This window comes from Anarhichas minor, unplaced genomic scaffold (assembly GCF_050575085.1).
Source record: "Anarhichas minor isolate MPS153535 unplaced genomic scaffold, ASM5057508v1 ptg000007l, whole genome shotgun sequence".
NCBI lineage: Eukaryota > Metazoa > Chordata > Actinopteri > Perciformes > Anarhichadidae > Anarhichas > Anarhichas minor.
This window is the reverse complement of record NW_027466453.1, coordinates 16852884-16869874: the sequence shown is the minus strand read 5'-3', so window position 1 is coordinate 16869874 and position 16991 is coordinate 16852884. Positions and strand designations below refer to the sequence as shown.

At 41.3% G+C, this 16991-nt stretch overlaps 2 protein-coding genes across 3 annotated transcripts; one reads left to right on the top strand and one right to left on the bottom strand.

Moving 5' to 3' along the window:
• The first annotated feature begins 1289 nt into the window (after positions 1-1289).
• Positions 1290-12102, top strand: pold1 (polymerase (DNA directed), delta 1, catalytic subunit). 2 transcript variants are annotated; one of them, XM_076086233.1, is made up of 27 exons: positions 1290-1473; positions 1963-2151; positions 2625-2738; positions 2889-3029; positions 3254-3379; positions 3604-3772; positions 4438-4552; positions 4710-4839; positions 4959-5125; positions 5253-5357; positions 5473-5613; positions 5744-5854; positions 6018-6209; positions 6295-6383; positions 6497-6613; positions 6702-6815; positions 7082-7229; positions 8187-8282; positions 8483-8620; positions 8825-9000; positions 9899-10051; positions 10165-10267; positions 10370-10502; positions 10909-11022; positions 11165-11217; positions 11620-11717; positions 11820-12102. In XM_076086233.1, exons 2-27 carry the CDS (start codon positions 1965-1967, stop codon positions 11905-11907), a joined length of 3318 nt encoding a protein of 1105 aa, XP_075942348.1. In that variant the 5' UTR covers positions 1290-1473; positions 1963-1964; the 3' UTR covers positions 11908-12102. The 2 variants fall into 2 exon arrangements, with proteins under 2 accessions (XP_075942348.1, XP_075942347.1); XM_076086232.1 differs by having other exon boundaries at positions 1290-1551.
• A 458-nt stretch (positions 12103-12560) lies between these two features.
• On the bottom strand, positions 12561-16430 carry LOC142944981 (GTPase KRas). Its single transcript, XM_076086234.1, has 5 exons — positions 16146-16430; positions 15805-15917; positions 14765-14943; positions 14323-14482; positions 12561-14179 (listed from the first exon to the last, which is right to left on the bottom strand). The coding sequence occupies exons 2-5, from the start codon at positions 15913-15915 to the stop codon at positions 14066-14068; spliced, it is 564 nt and encodes a 187-aa protein (XP_075942349.1). The 5' UTR covers positions 15916-15917; positions 16146-16430; the 3' UTR covers positions 12561-14065.
• Between the last annotated feature and the right edge of the window lie 561 nt (positions 16431-16991).

Below are 16991 nucleotides of genomic sequence, written 5' to 3'. Positions count from 1 at the left end.
GATGACGTCACATCCTCAGCGTTAGCAGGGGGGGAGGATATACGCAGCTATTGCGATAACATGCAAGAATTTCCTTGGGAGATAAGAGTAATTAACTGAGACTCCTGATTTCAGCAAAGATCTGCACGGCTGAGGCGTCACTGAGCATGGCACTACCCTCCTGCCAGCTTCAGAGATGTTGACTTGTGACCTCTGACTGTGTGTGCTTATCTGTGTCTGGAGGACGTGAAGGAAAGCCCCAGCATCTTTCATATGCACACAAGGGTCCTGTGTTTTTATTTATAAAGCCCAGCTTACTATTTTTGGGGGATTTACCATTTTTAGTTGAGTTTAAAGTAAATAACCATGACACTAAATCATATAGGTTAGCTACAAAAGACAGATTTTCTTAATCTGTGATAAAACACCTGAAAATATAGTGAAAAATGTATAGAGTGCAAAGTCATAGCATCTTGTTTTATCTGACCAAAGACAACGATATTGCCTGCCTTCATATATGTGAAAAACAAAACTCTGTTGCATATACATGCATTATCATTAAAATCTAAACCCATATAATAATGATTATTACTTCACAAATAATTAATATAAGAGGGCAAGAGAAATGCTGAGCACATTAGAAGTACAGGGGATTCTAATGATCACACTATCAATAATAAAACATCATAAGGAAGTAATGAAGGCAGACCCTTCTAATATACAGTGTATGAGGCAGACCTAAAACATAAATTGTTTGTTAAGCAATTGCCTCTTTATTTTTAGTGTATACGTCCATGCTTTAAATACAATACAACATATGAAAAAAACGGCGTTTCGGTTGTGTAAATTGTTATTATTTGATGAAGTAGATAGATAGATAGATAGATAGATAGACAGATAGATACTTTATTAATCCTGCAAGGGGAAATTTGTTCACTACAGCAGCATTATGATACAGGTAAGCAATCAAAGTAACAGAGTAAATAATATTAAATATAAAAAAATGCACAATATATACAAGGAAATAATAAATAATATTAAATAAACTAACTAAACAGTAGTGCAAAGATTTAACCAAACAACAAACAAACAACAGTGTAGCGGTGTTATATGAATGATTTGGCCAGAGGTGATTTATTGTACAGTCGTATTGCAATCTTTACACAAATTAAATCAAATTCAAAGATTTTCCCCAAATCTGCCGTTCTCCCTCCCTCGCTGCTGCGTAGCGTACGTTGCTGCGTCATTTCCCGGGAAACACACACGGTCTTCCGTATCTACTGGGTAAAGACGGGCCGCGTTCAACTTCCTCATCGTTACCGCTGAGTCTCCGCCTTGTCAGTGACGTCATTGTCCGTTCCTTGACGGTTGGGCTTGGGTCTAGTAACACGGGAAATTTTCCGCGCTTTCGTGGGTGAAAGTTCACAAATTGAAAGAAGCGTGGCGGGATCTGTTGTCAACCGGGGGTCTGTTGTCAAGAAGTAACTTCGACAGGTATTTACAGCTTCGCTAGAAACGCACCAGCCGTTGGTCTTAATCCATTGATCCTCGGGTGTCTGGACAAGTTTCACGGTGAGATTAACTAGTACCGTGTTTTGGTAAAATCAGCTTTGGCGCGAGACTGCGCTGTGTTTACACTGCGCTTGCTAGCTTGATGTTTTAGTTTGTTACAAAGGAAAACACACTCCCTGAAAATAACTCTACATGAACGTTACCGCTGCAATACCGAGGTTATCGTGTCTGACAGCTAACGTTAGATGTTGAATATGAAATAACACGTGCATCAGTTATCAACAGTGCACCTATCTGAAACTGTGACTATTGTGTTGTGTGAAGTTAGGAAGGTACAGCAACATGGCTGCTAGTGGGCTACATTATGCATCCAGTTTATTAAATAGTGACTGCTCAACTGAGTTAAGAATTGTATTTCTTCTTCTCTGCATCTTCCCTAACATGCTTTCTGCCCCCAATGTTTTCTTAAAGGCATGGACCATAAAAGACGCAATGGTGGCCCTTATAAAGGGGCTGCGTCCCAGGCCAAACGGGGCAAAACAACTGGTGAATGGGAAGACAGTCCATCGACGTTTGAAGAGGAATTGTCCATGTTTGATGAAGCCGAGATGGAGACAGAGGAGATGGAGGGGCAGGCAGGCCATGACGTTATTCCCGTAGGTGAGTATTGCACAGAAAAGCACACAGCAAGAGATCATTGAGTTATGTTAATGACACGCAGACGTGTTTAAAACTGTTTAACTGTTGACAGATGTCACTTCTATACGTCACATACTGATGCATGTGGTTTTCTTTAACAAGCACAGCTACAGGGTATTTTTTTTGCACAACCTAGCTACCTGTAGAATAATTATCATAATTATTTTACAGTGTGATTTTTTTCCTCATTTTAGGTCATTAATTAGTGTGGCTGGTAGCTCTAACATTGTAGCTCAACATGCATTGTGAATAATACAAGTGTGTGTTTAAAGTAATTCACAACTATGGAAGTAGTTAAATGTCCTTCCAGGAAAAACCCCTTACTGTGTTCGTCCAATTTCTGACAATACTTTACCAGTTCTTGGCTAAAGCAATTGAGTTAACAAAATAATGCACTTTGTTTTTATGTCTGTCTCACTACCTTGTTTCCTCAGGTGACCTCTTCTCAGCAGACCTTAACCCTCGTTGGCGGCGGCCTCACGCCCCGTCACTGGACCCATCGTCGGATACGTTGGTGTTTCAGCAGCTTGATCTTGACTATTATTTAGGTGATTATCAAAGATGGCTTATAATTATCTTTGCTCCTTTTGTTGTTTTGATCTAGATGAGAGTGTAGAATATATCCACCGGCTCAAATGCTGTTGCTGTCGGTGAGAAGAAACGGTATGCAAGTTGTTTTCCACTTTTGTGTTTTGCAGGTGCAACGGTGGCTGGCATGCCTGGTCAGGTACAAGAAAAAGTCCCAATCATTCGGATGTTTGGGGTGACAGACAGTGGCCACAGTGTGTGTTGCCACATCCACGGCTTTAACCCTTACTTCTATGTTCCGGCACCAAGTGGTGAGTACTGTCATTATTTTGTTAAAGTATGTGAATATGAACACTCTGTATTTGTATGACACATATCCTCATTACAATAGCTTTCAGTCAGTTACTATTAAAAAGTCTCTCCGTAGAACACCTTTCTGTCACCTTTCAAAATGATTTCAGCTTTTCGGGGCTAAAATGATTAAGTCTTAATAATCTTGCAATGTTTCTCTTTGTCTGCTTCCTTTTGTGAAAAGGTTTCACATCTGATTACCTCGGTGAATTTAAAAGAGAGCTGAACTCTGCTGTCCTGAAGGACATGCGATCCAATAAGGACAACATCTCTGTCACAGTGTTGGCTGTAGACATCACCCGCAAAGAGAGTGAGTACAACTGCTGTTCAACTACTAATGTGCACTTCTTATCCACTAAATATAATTGCGTAAATTAATTCTTCAACACTCACGATGATGTTCTTTGAACCAAGAAGGCTGATCCTAGTTTCAAAACATTTGATAAGAAATGTACTTGCAATGTGTTAAGGTTAAGTTGCAATGCTTTCATCATCATTCTTGGAGTTAAAGTTCTTATTTTCCGTTTTCTGCAGACATGTATGGTTACCATGGGAAACGCACTCTGGATTTTTTGCGGATAACCATGGCGATGCCTCGTCTCATCGCGCCGGCAAAGAGACTGCTGGAGCAGGGCTTCAAGTTCGGACCGTTCCCCATCCAGGGCTACCAATCCTATGAGGCCAACATAGACTTTGAGATAAGGTGTGTGTGTGTGTGTGTGTGTGTGTGTGTGTGTGCTGTATAAAAATGGTAAAGGTCATATGGAAGCACGAATCTTGATTTCTACAATTTTTTTTTTTGTGAATGGACCATTTTCATGCAATGCAGGCAGGTTTTCTATTGTCATGGAATTTGATTTGATCATTTGAACATTGCTTGTGTGCTCATAACTCACACAATGAGCACAGAAGAAGGAAAAAGCAACATTTAAGAGACGATCATCATCAAGTCACCTGCATAAGACTGCAAACGTGCCACACTGACAACTTTCTGGCTTCTTGCCTGTGCAGAACGCGAGCTTAGTGCAACCTGTGGTGCATGTAAAATAACCATAGAAAACATGGAAATATGTTCATATGTCCATTTAGTTATAAGCTGTATGTACCTCAGAATATACTTATATCAAGATTTCGTTTATATATTCTCAAGTTAAAAATGATGTTGGCACTGTCAGCCATATTCTCATACCAGTGGGTTATAATATACATGTTTAAATGCAAGCATTCCATTGAAATGTATCAAATTGTAGACTTAAACGTTATGTCTGGGGAACTTGCTGCAGCTAAAGATTCTCACAGAACAACTGATGAGTAAAAGCAACACTAAAGCTGTATTGTTCAGCTTAATGAGCCTCTCTGTGTTGTCAGGTTTATGGTGGACTGTGATGTGGTGGGATGCTGCTGGATTGAACTTCCCAAAAGCAAGTACAGAGTGCGTGAAGAGAAGAGCATGAAGGCCACAGATTCTCGGTACCCAGGCAAGGTAGGTCTGGTTCACACTTGTCCGTAGAACAAATGGCTGTGACTCTACTTGGGTCAGCAGTTCGCTTCCCTCTGAGTGCCTTCATATAAATATTGTTTAGTCAGACTTTTACTAACTGCGCTCATGCACTGTCTCCCACTGTTTTTTGTCCTTTCAGGAGTCCTTGTGTCAGTATGAGGTGGATGTGGGATGGACAGATTTGATAAGTCACCCTGCAGAGGGAGACTGGCAGAGGATTGCACCACTCAGGGTGCTCAGCTTTGACATTGAGTGTGCAGGAAGAAAAGGTGGGTTCCTTCCTTTCTCTTTGTCATTCTCATACATATTATTACCCCATACTTTTTGTCATACTTAAATGAAAAGCAAATGCAGAGTTTGACTCTGGTGTCAACTCCTTTCTTTCCAGGAATCTTCCCAGAAGCAGACAAAGACCCTGTGATTCAGATAGCGTCGATGGTGCAGCGGCAGGGCGAGGCGGAGCCCTTCATTCGCACCGTGTTCACTCTCCAGGCCTGTGCCAGCATTGTGGGCTCGCAGATATTTTGCTTTACACAGGAGAAACAGCTACTGCAGGTATACACACTGGCTTCAGTAAGGCACTGAAACATAGTATTCTGACATGTTTTCCTCCTTTCTCTTTTCTAATTTTTCTTCATCATCTATCGCATCATTGAGTTTCTGTTTACGTTTCTGTGAGCAGAGCTGGGCGGAGTTTTTGAGGACTGTGGACCCAGACATCATCACTGGATACAACATCCAAAACTTTGACTTTCCCTACTTGCTCAACAGGGCAGCTGCTTTAAAGGTTAGATGGAGCCTCATTTCTCTACCCCTTCCATGCAATGCCAAGGCCTAAAAATACCAGATTAGGAGTAATGTTTCTGCTTCCCCCCCCTTTTTTTATGTTCTTTTGTGTTCAGGTACATCTCTTTCCCTACCTTGGCCGAGTGCGAGGCATTAAGTCAGTCTTGCGAGACCTAAACTTCCAGAGCAAGCAGATGGGCCGCAGAGAGAACAAGATCATTAACATGGAGGGCCGGGTTCAGTTTGATCTACTGCAGGTCAGCTTCATCTGCAACAACAGCAATCATACCTTTACCAATATATATAAAATGACTATGCAGTTAGTGTGTCTTGCATTGCTTGGGTAAGACATTTTTTTTAGAAAAATGATTGGTGTGTTTCTCTCAGGTTCTCCTCAGGGACTATAAACTGCGTTCATACACACTGAACGCTGTGAGTTTCCACTTCCTGCAAGAACAGAAAGAGGATGTGCAGCACTCCATCATCACAGATCTGCAGGTAACGCTAGTAAACTAGTAACCTTGTTGCATCTGGATAAGAGCAGATGTATGCATCATTTTTCTCTTAGGACATCACGCATCTAAAAAAAAAATGATGTAAGCTTAAAAAACTGACCTGGAGTTGTTGCTGCTTTTTCGACATCCGTTTTCCTCCATCACAGAATGGAAACGAACAGACTCGTCGACGGTTGGCCGTCTACTGCCTCAAAGACGCCTACCTCCCGCTGCGCTTGCTGCAGAAGCTGATGTGTGTGATTAACTACATGGAGATGGCCAGAGTGACCGGTGTGCCTCTCACCTATCTGCTCTCAAGAGGACAGCAGATCAAAGTTGTCTCTCAGCTTCTGCGACAGGTAACAAAGGCGAACGCATGGGACTGATGCTTGTGCATGTATACAGATTTAAGGGTGTAAACTGTGTCTGTGTGTACATGTTAAGGCCATGAAACAGGACCTCGTCATGCCTGTTGTAAAGACGGAAGGAGGAGAAGACTACACTGGAGCTACTGTCATTGAGCCAGAGAAAGGGTATGTACATCTGTTTGTGTGAGTGTATGACTCCTCTCTGCTCTTGGTGTTGATGGTTTGGTACGTGCAATCTTCTTATATACCTTTCCATCGCCACCTTCTACTCCGTTTAGGTATTACAGCATCCCTATTGCCACCCTGGATTTTTCCTCCTTGTATCCGTCCATCATGATGGCTCACAATCTGTGCTACACCACCCTGCTGCAGAAGGGCTCACCGGAGAGACAGAGGTGAGTGGTCGTTTTATGTAGTCTACAAGGAATTAGCTTTTGTTTTCAACACAGTGAGCTAATATCTGAAGCTGTTGTATGTATTCAGCCTCTCACCAGAGGACTTCATCAAGACTCCGACTGGCGATACGTTTGTGAAGAGCTCTGTAAGGAAAGGACTTCTACCTGAGATCCTGGAGAACCTGCTTTCTGCCAGGAAGAGGTTTGAATTACTCGAATGCATCACAAAATCAAACTGACCTGAACTAGAGTAATTTAGCAACTCCGTAGACTGCTTCAGTGCTTCAGTGTACCTTCAAATTCATATTTACTGCTAAGCCTGGTAACTTTTTATCCCCTGATTCACAACTAGTGTTTCATGTTTTTCCTCTTGTTGTGATAATGTTCAGTTCACTCTGGAAAAATATAAAATGGGTGTGCCAGTCAGAAGTGTCTTCCTTCTCAGCTTATCCCAATGTGGGTCCACAGGGCCAAAACGGAGCTAAAGAAGGAGACTGACCCGTTCAAGAGGCAGGTGCTGGACGGCCGACAGCTGGCCCTCAAAATCAGCGCAAACTCAGTCTATGGCTTCACTGGTGCTCAGGTGGGCAAGCTGCCCTGCTTAGAGATCTCACAGGTGAGCACTTGACTCTGGGTCCGACTGAATTTAAATGTTTCCTTTGGAAAAGCATGCATATCTACTCTGTAAATCACTGAATGACCTTTGAGGGAATAAAATAGGGGAAAATGTATATTTGATATTTCTTTGGTTTCGTTATGGCGGCCTGTTGTTTGACATTAATTCTACGTGATACCTTTAGGTATAGGTTTACGTATATGAATACCATATTTCGATGCAGCCAGTCAACATCAGTGATCTATTGTAGGCCAAGCAGACGGTCGCACTGAGTCAAACGGCATCCGGCTACACAACACAAGAGCCACAGACTCTGATCAACAACAAACCAGATAAGCTCTCCTGCTCGTCTCATTCTTATCCAAGTAACAAACATGAACACATGTCCTTCATGTGAGCTTGTTGAATGAGCGACCGCACAAACAAACATTCACAAGGGAAAAGAGCGCTGCTACCGTACTCTGCTGCAGCACGTAAAACAGCATGTAAACAAACCTGCAAATGTCACTTTGGTCTGGTCACTTGCTGGTAGGTCGTTACTCTTAAATACCACTAACGACAAGCTGTCTCTTAACATATCTGATGTTTACAATACACTGTTTTTCATTCATGCTAAGTACTGTTGTCCCCGTTTGACTTGCTGTCACTCTTCCCACTGTTTTGCACAGATGTGAAGTCAGAGAACAGACGATGAACAGAGATGTAGAGCAAAGATTAGAGTTTAGATAGAAACCACAGAGCAGGTGTAAAAAGAGACTCACTGTTAGGTTTTGTGGAAGGATGATTTACTTACAGGAAGTTGAGAAGATGACTGCTGCATTCTTCATGAGCAGTTTTGGGATAAAACAAGTTACAGCTGTAATGTGTCTGATGACGTTCGTCCATGAAAGCTTATTCCAACACTCCAGATAATTCAATGCTAAGCTTCTTTTAAAGTTTCCTTCTTTTCTCGTCTAGAGCGTCACAGGTTTTGGAAGACAGATGATCGAACAAACCAAACAACTGGTAGAGTCCAAGTACACCATTGCCAATGGTTATCAAGGTGATGCCAAGGTGAGGCATACATGCGTCAGTTCTGACCCAAACTCTTCTTCTTAATGGTTAACCATTTATGAGTCAACATCAGCTTTTTATTTTGATGAAATACTGTTTATAGAGTTTTGAGCGGACTGTAGGACCTACTATCTGATGTTTTCGATGGACCTGCTTTGTGTCCGTGTTTACATTTTATTTTTGTTTATAATCTTTCAAAGGTTATTTATGGGGACACAGATTCCGTCATGGTTAAGCTTGGAGTTGCCACAGTGAGGGAGGCCATGGATATTGGCACGGAGGCAGCAGAGTGGATATCGTCCCATTTCACACCGCCCATCAAGCTGGAGTTTGAGAAGGTACCGTTCCCGTCGACATGATTCATCAAAGCACTTGTTCGGGTCATTTCATGATCTGTGGAAGTTGTTGATTGAGCACTTCTGGCCCGAGTGCATCTTTGAGAATCAGAAACTGTTTCAAAATGTAAGAGATAGGATTTGGGAGCACAGGAGAGATGGAGCATCCTCTCAGCTAACGAGAGCTTATCTTTGTCACTTCCACAGGTGTACTACCCGTACCTGCTGATCAACAAGAAGCGTTACGCGGGCCTCTATTTCTCCGGCAGTGCAGACACGCATGAGAAGATGGACTGTAAAGGCATTGAAACTGTCCGCAGAGACAATTGCCCTCTGGTGGCTAACCTCATCAACACCTGTCTGCAGAGAATCCTCATAGACAGGTACACACACACACACACACACACACACACACACACACACACACACACTGTACATAATGCATTATCAGTTCAATAGTAACTTCATACATTTTCATGTTTTTTTAAAATTTAATTTGTACATACTTAATAAAAATCCATTTTTAATTGTATGATGTAAAATTGTAACGGGAGATTTTTTAACTTTTCAAACTTCATGATTCTGCAACTATTTAATTTTATATCTAAACTTATCTTCAGATGCTGAATCTTAACCACACGTTGCAATGTATCCCCATACAACAGTTTGTATGACATCTTACACAATGATTGTTTAGCAACGATCAGTGCGCCGGCACGATCCTCTGCAGTGTTTACGCAACAAAACTACTTTTTTAGTATTTTGAAATGATGGCAATTTGGGTTTAAATAGCTGGCATTACTTCATTAAGGAAGTTAAGTGACAAGTAAGTCAACGTTGGTCGATGCTGGTTTCACGCAGGACAAGAATAGCGAGCGGTCTTCTGGGTAAAAGTTCAGTGTTTTTCTGGATTCTCATGATCAAGAAATTTTTCCAGGCTCTGAAATGGTTTTAAATTAAGAGAATAAGTGTTAAAGTTATTCTTTAAAATATTTTCATAGGAATCCCAAAACATAAGGTTACGCAAAATACGTTCCTTGTATTACTAGTTTATGATCTTGTGGGTCTGGGTCTGTGAGGACCTTATTGTTTGGAGGCGAGTGTGGGACTGCTGTTGCTTGGTTCTCTCGCCGCCGTCCTGCCTGCCTGGGCTGTGCAGATTCATGATTCAACCAAACCTGGTAGCATTTGCCCCCATTCCATATTCCGTGCTGCAGTTTGTTACAATGCCTGTTTTAGATAATAATAATAATAATCACAGCTGATGGTATGTTTTGTCAGGGATCCCCAGGGTGCTGTGGCTCATGCTAAAGAAGTGATCTCGGACCTACTGTGCAACCGCATCGACATTAGTCAGCTCGTCATCACCAAGGAGCTAACGCGCACTGCTCAGGAGTACGCTGGCAAACAGGCGCACGTGGAGCTGGCTGAGAGGTCTGCTCATTTCAAATAATAGTCCAAGGATGTGTGTGTGTGTGTGTGTGTGTGTGTGTGTGTGTGTGTGAGTGTGATGGGGGAACTGACCCATTAATACGGATGTTTTACAGGATGAGGAAAAGAGATGCTGGCAGCGCCCCAAACCTGGGAGACCGAGTTCCATACGTCATCATTAAAGCTGCAAAGGGAGTCGCAGCATACATGAAGTCAGAGGTGTGGAGTGTTCTCCTTCATTGTCTAAATAACTTGATTTCATTTGTGCATTGTAATGTTTAATCTCCATGATAATCGTGATTCTTCCGCTTGTCATTCAAGGACCCGATCTTTGTGTTGGAGAACAACATTCCCATCGACACACAATACTACCTGGAGCAGCAGCTGTCCAAGCCCCTGCTGAGAATATTTGAGCCCATCCTGGGAGAGAGCAAGGCAGAAAACGTCCTGCTCAGTAAGTCTTCAAACACGCACGCATTATAGTCTTCGGAAAAACTAGTCTTACATTTTTACAATTAAGGCAATTAGCGGACACAATTCTTTTCCTCGATTACTTATTTGCATTTTAGTGAAATCTGAATTTTTTTAACTTTTAGATACGACTTTTTGTGTTGGTCATTATTCCTGACATTTTAAAGTGTAACTTAAAATAATTTTACAGTTTTATAATCTGTAGATTGATCATGTGCAGACATCTAATGGGTGATATATAACCTTGCCAGCTGCACAGTTTCCATAAAGAAACTCATAAAATACTCTCGTGTCCCAAAAAAAGTAATCTAGATATGCTCGGTAAATAAATGTCACTAAGCATGAATTCTCTTTCCAAGTTTTTAAAGCAATTCTCTGGTGTCTTTCAGAGGGCGACCACACGCGCTGTAAGACTGTGTTGACCTCGAAGATCGGGGGCCTCATGGCATTTGCTCAAAAGAGGAGCACCTGTATCGGCTGCAAAGCCGTGCTCAAGACGGATGGTGTGTGTGATCAGAGTTTTAAGATATTTCTTTGTTTTCCTCTTTCTTTTATTAAGTGAGGCTTTATTGAAGCTTTTTTTCTGGGTGGGAGCGATGATAAAGAACTTTATGTGTGTAACTTCTAACATGTGTGTCATTGCAGCGGCTGTGTGCCATTTCTGTAAGAGGAAGGAGTCTGAACTGTATCAAAAGGAGGTAGGAAAGATGGCTTTATACTTTAATATGTTGACTTTCTTCACTAAAAGGGTTTATTTAAATACAGTCCCAGCTCTGACTATATTAGAAGATTTAATGTCTTGTTTTTTATCAATGGTTGTCTGTTGTTAATCATCATAATGCCCTCTGGTGGCTCCTCAGAGCTCAGGGAATTCATTAAATATAATATATTGAAGTAGATTAAGCAGAATACCTATTTTAATATCAAATTCTACTTTTTACTTTGTGATTTTTTATTTTTTTTTTTGGCTGCTGTAGACTCGTGTGCTGTTTGAGAAAAGCACAATTTATTTAAGAATTAAGGGGTTAATATCTGAAAGCAAACATAACTTTCCCCCGTCGTGTCCAATGAGTTTCTAACATTACGCTTTTTCATTGCAGATCTTTCACCTGAGCACTCTGGAGGAGCGCTTCTCTCGCTTGTGGACTCAGTGTCAGCGTTGTCAGGGCTCCCTACACGAGGATGTGCTCTGTACCAGGTACATGTACATCATATGCATATATTTACTGTAACTGTGTGTGTTAACTGCAGTATTATGCCCGAGTACACAATAACACTGTCCCTCCTGACTCCTCTACAGTCGGGATTGTCCCATCTTTTACATGAGGAAGAAGGTCCAGAAAGACTTGGATGACCAGAGCATTCTGGTCAATCGTTTTGGATGGTGAGAGGCGCACGCGCTCATTCCTTACGTGCCTCATTTCAGATGACCAAGGACTCGTATTGTCTCGCTGTATTTTTCTTCCGTGTCTTTTGGTGCTTGTAAAAATGCTTGTATATCACAATATTTCTATGTTTTCTAATATGAATGTAATGATGTTATGTAGTTCTCTTTTTGTAAAATAAAATCAGAAAGCAATCTATCCCTTTTCGGTTGTCATGTATGATCATTAGAATCACTGCAAAAATTAGAAGTGACAAAATTTATGGGATAAAGAACCACAGTGCTGTTGAACACACCAGACAGTAAATGTACATGTGACGTGTACTGTATGCGAAGAGGTCTAAGGTGTATAGTAACTATACATTCCACCATCTTAATTTGACATCAAGGTAAAAGTATAAACTTTTTCAGAAATGAAAAAAAAATGAACTTCAGTGCCGTCTTCTTTACATTATTGTCTCAGTCAAGCCTTAAACATTCCTTCATGTCGCCACTGATTTGGTACTTAGTACTGATGGGCGAATATACGCACCACATTCTCTGCTTCGTGTGTTTAGAGACGTTCTTCTCGTGTATTTCATTTCATTTTGAAAAATCCTTTAACCTCTTGAAAACCTCTTACATGTAAAGATCCCCGTTGGATAAACAGACAAGACATAAAAGCTGAAGACATTTAATTGTTCATTACAGCAGAGTGCATTAAAGATGTTACATAGCGGTCAGTGAGAGACTTGTTAAAGGTTTTCAACATTTTTTTAACAATGGAACTGAATTAAGTCCAGATTAAAAAAGACATTTGGAAGCTGCTGGTAGTAGGAACCCTTCATGGATGGGTTCACCTCTGTTAGCAGTTGAAGTTTTATATAATCTTAGTAAATACGTGGACAAAAGTTTCTTAATGCAGAGGTTAATAAATTGGGTGATGTCTGTAATGCTACAAAAATATAAATTTCATCCACAACATTGAGGGTGACTGTAATTATGAAAGAAGACAAACACTGCTATAAAAACAACTGATGCCCCAATATCCTCATCAGGCATTATCAGATAACACCAGTCTGAGCTCTGGAGATTTCCCGGGTCATCAAACACTGGTTTCAGCATCAGTGGTGTTTAAATATTGAATGTAATACCACAAAACCACCACCAACACTGACATACATAAAACCTGCATTTAAAGCTGGCCTTTGGAATACAGTGCGAGTGTGGAACAAACAGCAGGGCTGACACTTCAAACAGCAGGTCAATGATGGACAAAGGCATCAGATCTCAGAGCACTCAGGAATATGGTGTTTTATCAGAACAACAGACTGAGTCAACTTCTTGAATGGTACCAACTAATCCTTAATCTTTACCACTAAACACATAACAGGAAATGATAAAGTGCACCTAGGAGTCTCGATCACAATTTTGAGGCTTTGTTACGGCGGTGATCCTCTCCTGTTACAGCATTTTCATTCATACATGGTGAGAGAAGAAGAGGAAGAAGAAAAGGTGTTGCTGTTGTGTGTCAAGCAACAGAGGACACAATCACCTATGAACAACATTAGGGGAAGACGGATGTTTTCAAACTTCCAAAAAGTTTTAACCAATCACCTGAAAGCAAAATGTTTTCGCATTAAAAACGGTATCCTAGAATACGTGACACAGTTTCTTGTTGTTTCTGTTATTAGGGGGGATAAGATATGAACCAAGCGTCACAAATATCACCTCTCTAAATAATGCTAGAACAATTTAGAAGATTTGGACTGAATGTGCCACCCGATGTGACCGTACAAAGTGCAGTGACGCACCACCATGGACCCCTGACCGCTGAACAGTCAACAGCAATGGTCTGCAACACTGGCGTGACTCTAACTAGTAACAGAGTAGTGTCTTTACAGACAGATGCAATATTTCTACCACAGAAAACAGTTGTAGTCGTTTGGTCGACAAACAAAAGAAGAAAAAGAGACTTCACAGCGTTTGACAGACACTGCATATCTTGTGGTGACATACTGTAGGTGGAAACTGTGACAGCAGCATAAAGTGGATTTAGATACTTCTGCTGCCCCGTCCGGAGCTGTGCTGGACGTCTCCGACGTGACAGAGGAGACAGGAGAGTGTGAGGACGAGCGTGAAAACAAGTGCTGTTAGGGATGAGCTGATGTGTGTGTGCGTGGCTATAGTATAATGCAACGTCTCTGAGTCTTCTTCTTGCTCTTCTTGTTGCTGCGGTTGGTCTCCTTATATTTTCTAATCTCCCGTACTAGTGAATAAAAAGCTTCCTCTACACCCTGCAACACAGAGACAGAAACATATTGTCACACACAAAAAATGAAGATGAATGTCTGTAATGATCTGTGATTAAAAGTGTTATTTCAGACATTGATTTGCAGATGTCTTATTGAACACAAGAGCGACTGTCTTTCCTAAGTACCTGTCTGGTTTTGGCAGAGGTCTCGACAAACGGTACTCCGTAGCTTCTAGCCAGCTCCTGGGCCTGCCGTGACTCCACCGTGCGGGTACTCAGGTCGCTCTTATTCCCCACCAGGACCATGGGAACACTGTCGCTGTCCTTCACCCTGTTGATCTGCTCTCTGGAGGAGCAGACAAATGCATACGCACATAAGATACCGAGGCCACCCTACTTATATCTTTGCAACACCGAATATTTTCTTCCAATATTGTTTCATGTGTTTGGATCAGTTTAAACATGCGAGCCAGATTCTAGTGTACAAACTGCACCACAGGACTTTTAAGCACATGTGATGATATGTGTTACAGAATCCAGCAACAAATTGGTCAAAAACTTAATGAGAAATTGTATTACAGACTCGTCACTGGAGGCGTGTAACCCTCAACCACGAAGCCTCTTGTACCTGTACAGGTGGACGTCCTCAAAGGACTTGGTGTTGTTGATGGCAAACACACAGAGGAAGCCCTCTCCTGTCCTCATGTACTGGTCCCTCATGGCGCTGTACTCCTCCTGACCTGCAGTGTCCAGGATGTCCAACAGACACGTCTCTCCATCGATCACCACCTGCTTTCTGTACGAGTCCTGAAACACAGTATTGACATGATCACACGGGCGGAAAACAAAAACGCGTCTGCCAAGAAATCTGACACATGATTGCATCATGGACTTTCCCGTGTTTATTTTACAGTCACACTGCTGCGTCATGCAGCAACAACACCTTGTTGAATGAGACGTTTTGTATAAACCTGCAGAAACGTATTTAAATAGAGATTTACAAACAATTTGTGGGGATTTTTAGGCGACAATGTGAGAAAGATAAGAGATTACTCAGCAGAGTTACAAGTGTTGATTTATATTCGTTAGTGGAACTTATTTTAAACTAATGAGGGCCAACAGGAAAGCAGTTTGCTTTAATGGGCTTTACCATTTTAAATAAACTTTTAGAAGGTTATGATCTGGATTCTGCTGCATATTGAATACTTTTCCTATATAAGTACATTTATCTTCGTTAGGTTTTAATGTACTTCTACTTGTAATGGAGTATTGTATTGCTACATTTATTTAAGCTATTTATTGTGTCATGCAAATACAAATGGCCAGCTCACGTTGACCTGTGAGATAAGGAGGTAATAAAAGTTAGAGAAGAACACAACTTCTTACATACAACTTTAAAATGCAAACAAAGAACCAAGCTTCACAAATTAACTATTAAAAAGGTCATGGAAGGATCTGAGTACTTCTTTCATGAGGGAGAATCACATCATATCCTGTGGATTGTGTTTGTCCCCGAACAGGGTAATAAATATGACTTTGCAGTGTTTTACTATCCAAACCTTCAAAGCCACATAAGGGAGAGTAACTCCCATTGACGAACACATAACACTGACCATGTAGTTGTTCGCACTAAACTTTACGCAGGGTGTCTAATGGCTCGTCTCTCACCTCGATGGTTGGATCGTATTCATCCACGAAGTGGTTCTGGATGAGCTGGATGGTGAGGGCGCTCTTCCCCACACCTCCTGCCCCGACCACCACGAGCTTGTACTCGGTCATGCCTGCACAGGATTAAACCAACAGGTCGCCGGTATTTAACATTAGCAGAGCATCAAGTGAGCGTGAACAAATCAAAACCAGTGGGTATTGCCCTGTTCCTCCCAACACAGACATGGCGAAGAGACTGACCCAGATTTCAGGATAACGTTCCCACCCGCTGCCGTTAAGTCTTCCTCATAGTTACTGAATGTGCATGAACGCTGGCGGTAGAACTCTTTAAAGGTACTTACCTCGATGTAGGGTTTATAACCGTGTGTGAAATGATAGGTTTACGGAGAGATAAATGAGATTAGCTCGCTACATAACGTTAGCCTGAGACGATTTCCTTATTCAAAACACTTGTAGACAAACTTCAGGATCTGTCTGCAACTTGTTTTTCTAGCTAGCAATAGGTGTCAAAACCATTAACTGCAGATTTGAGAAGCTACTCGAACAAATCTTACTTCATTTAATGAATAAATTAAAAGCCTGAATCCGATCGAGTTCCTATTTAGTCTCCATTGTAGCTCATTGAAAGCAGCGTTGTCAGGTTAATCCCCCCGTCGTCAAACAACCAATGAAACGACGGCATACTGATAGACGTCGTAACAAACCAATCACAGGGAAGTTCCAGTTTGTAGCCCCTCCTACAGCTAGCAAATCCGTCCAATCATAAAGAAGAGTAGCCATAATTGGGCGTGGCCTCTCAGGCAAACTTTTTTCCTCTCCCAGAAGACGTTCTTCTTAACCCTAAATATATCTATACTGATACATTTACATATTTATTTATATATTTTTACAATGTTGTAATGTGATACAGCTCTGCTCACATATTTCCGTACACTAGTAGATATTTACTTATTGTACGTACATTGTTTTTGTGTTGTGTTTCACAGTTGATTGGGAAATGTAAACGTATGACGCCAATACATTCCTTTTGTATTTTATTTTATTGAATATTGCAATCATACTCATGCAAATACTAATTGAATCTGTCTCATAAAACCCGTTTAAAACTTTACGAACAGCTCTACAATCATTTCTATCATTGTGAATGTGAATTACCCACCTTGATTTACCCATCGGGCTTTTATTTT

What these genes read in the sequence shown, in the direction of transcription:
- pold1 (XM_076086233.1), top strand. Translation starts at nt 1,965, where the DNA reads ATGGACCATAAAAGACGCAATGGTGGCCCTTATAAAGGGGCTGCGTCC. An exon ending in CCATGACGTTATTCCCGTAG is followed by an intron (nt 2,152 to 2,624) that starts GTGAGTATTGCA and finishes TTGTTTCCTCAG; the next exon opens with GTGACCTCTTCTCAGCAGAC. An exon ending in CTATGTTCCGGCACCAAGTG is followed by an intron (nt 3,030 to 3,253) that starts GTGAGTACTGTC and finishes TTTTGTGAAAAG; the next exon opens with GTTTCACATCTGATTACCTC.
- LOC142944981 (XM_076086234.1), bottom strand. Translation starts at nt 15,915, where the DNA reads ATGACCGAGTACAAGCTCGTGGTGGTCGGGGCAGGAGGTGTGGGGAAG. An exon ending in AATACGATCCAACCATCGAG is followed by an intron (nt 14,944 to 15,804) that starts GTGAGAGACGAG and finishes ACTGTGTTTCAG; the next exon opens with GACTCGTACAGAAAGCAGGT. An exon ending in CCTCTGCCAAAACCAGACAG is followed by an intron (nt 14,180 to 14,322) that starts GTACTTAGGAAA and finishes TCTGTGTTGCAG; the next exon opens with GGTGTAGAGGAAGCTTTTTA.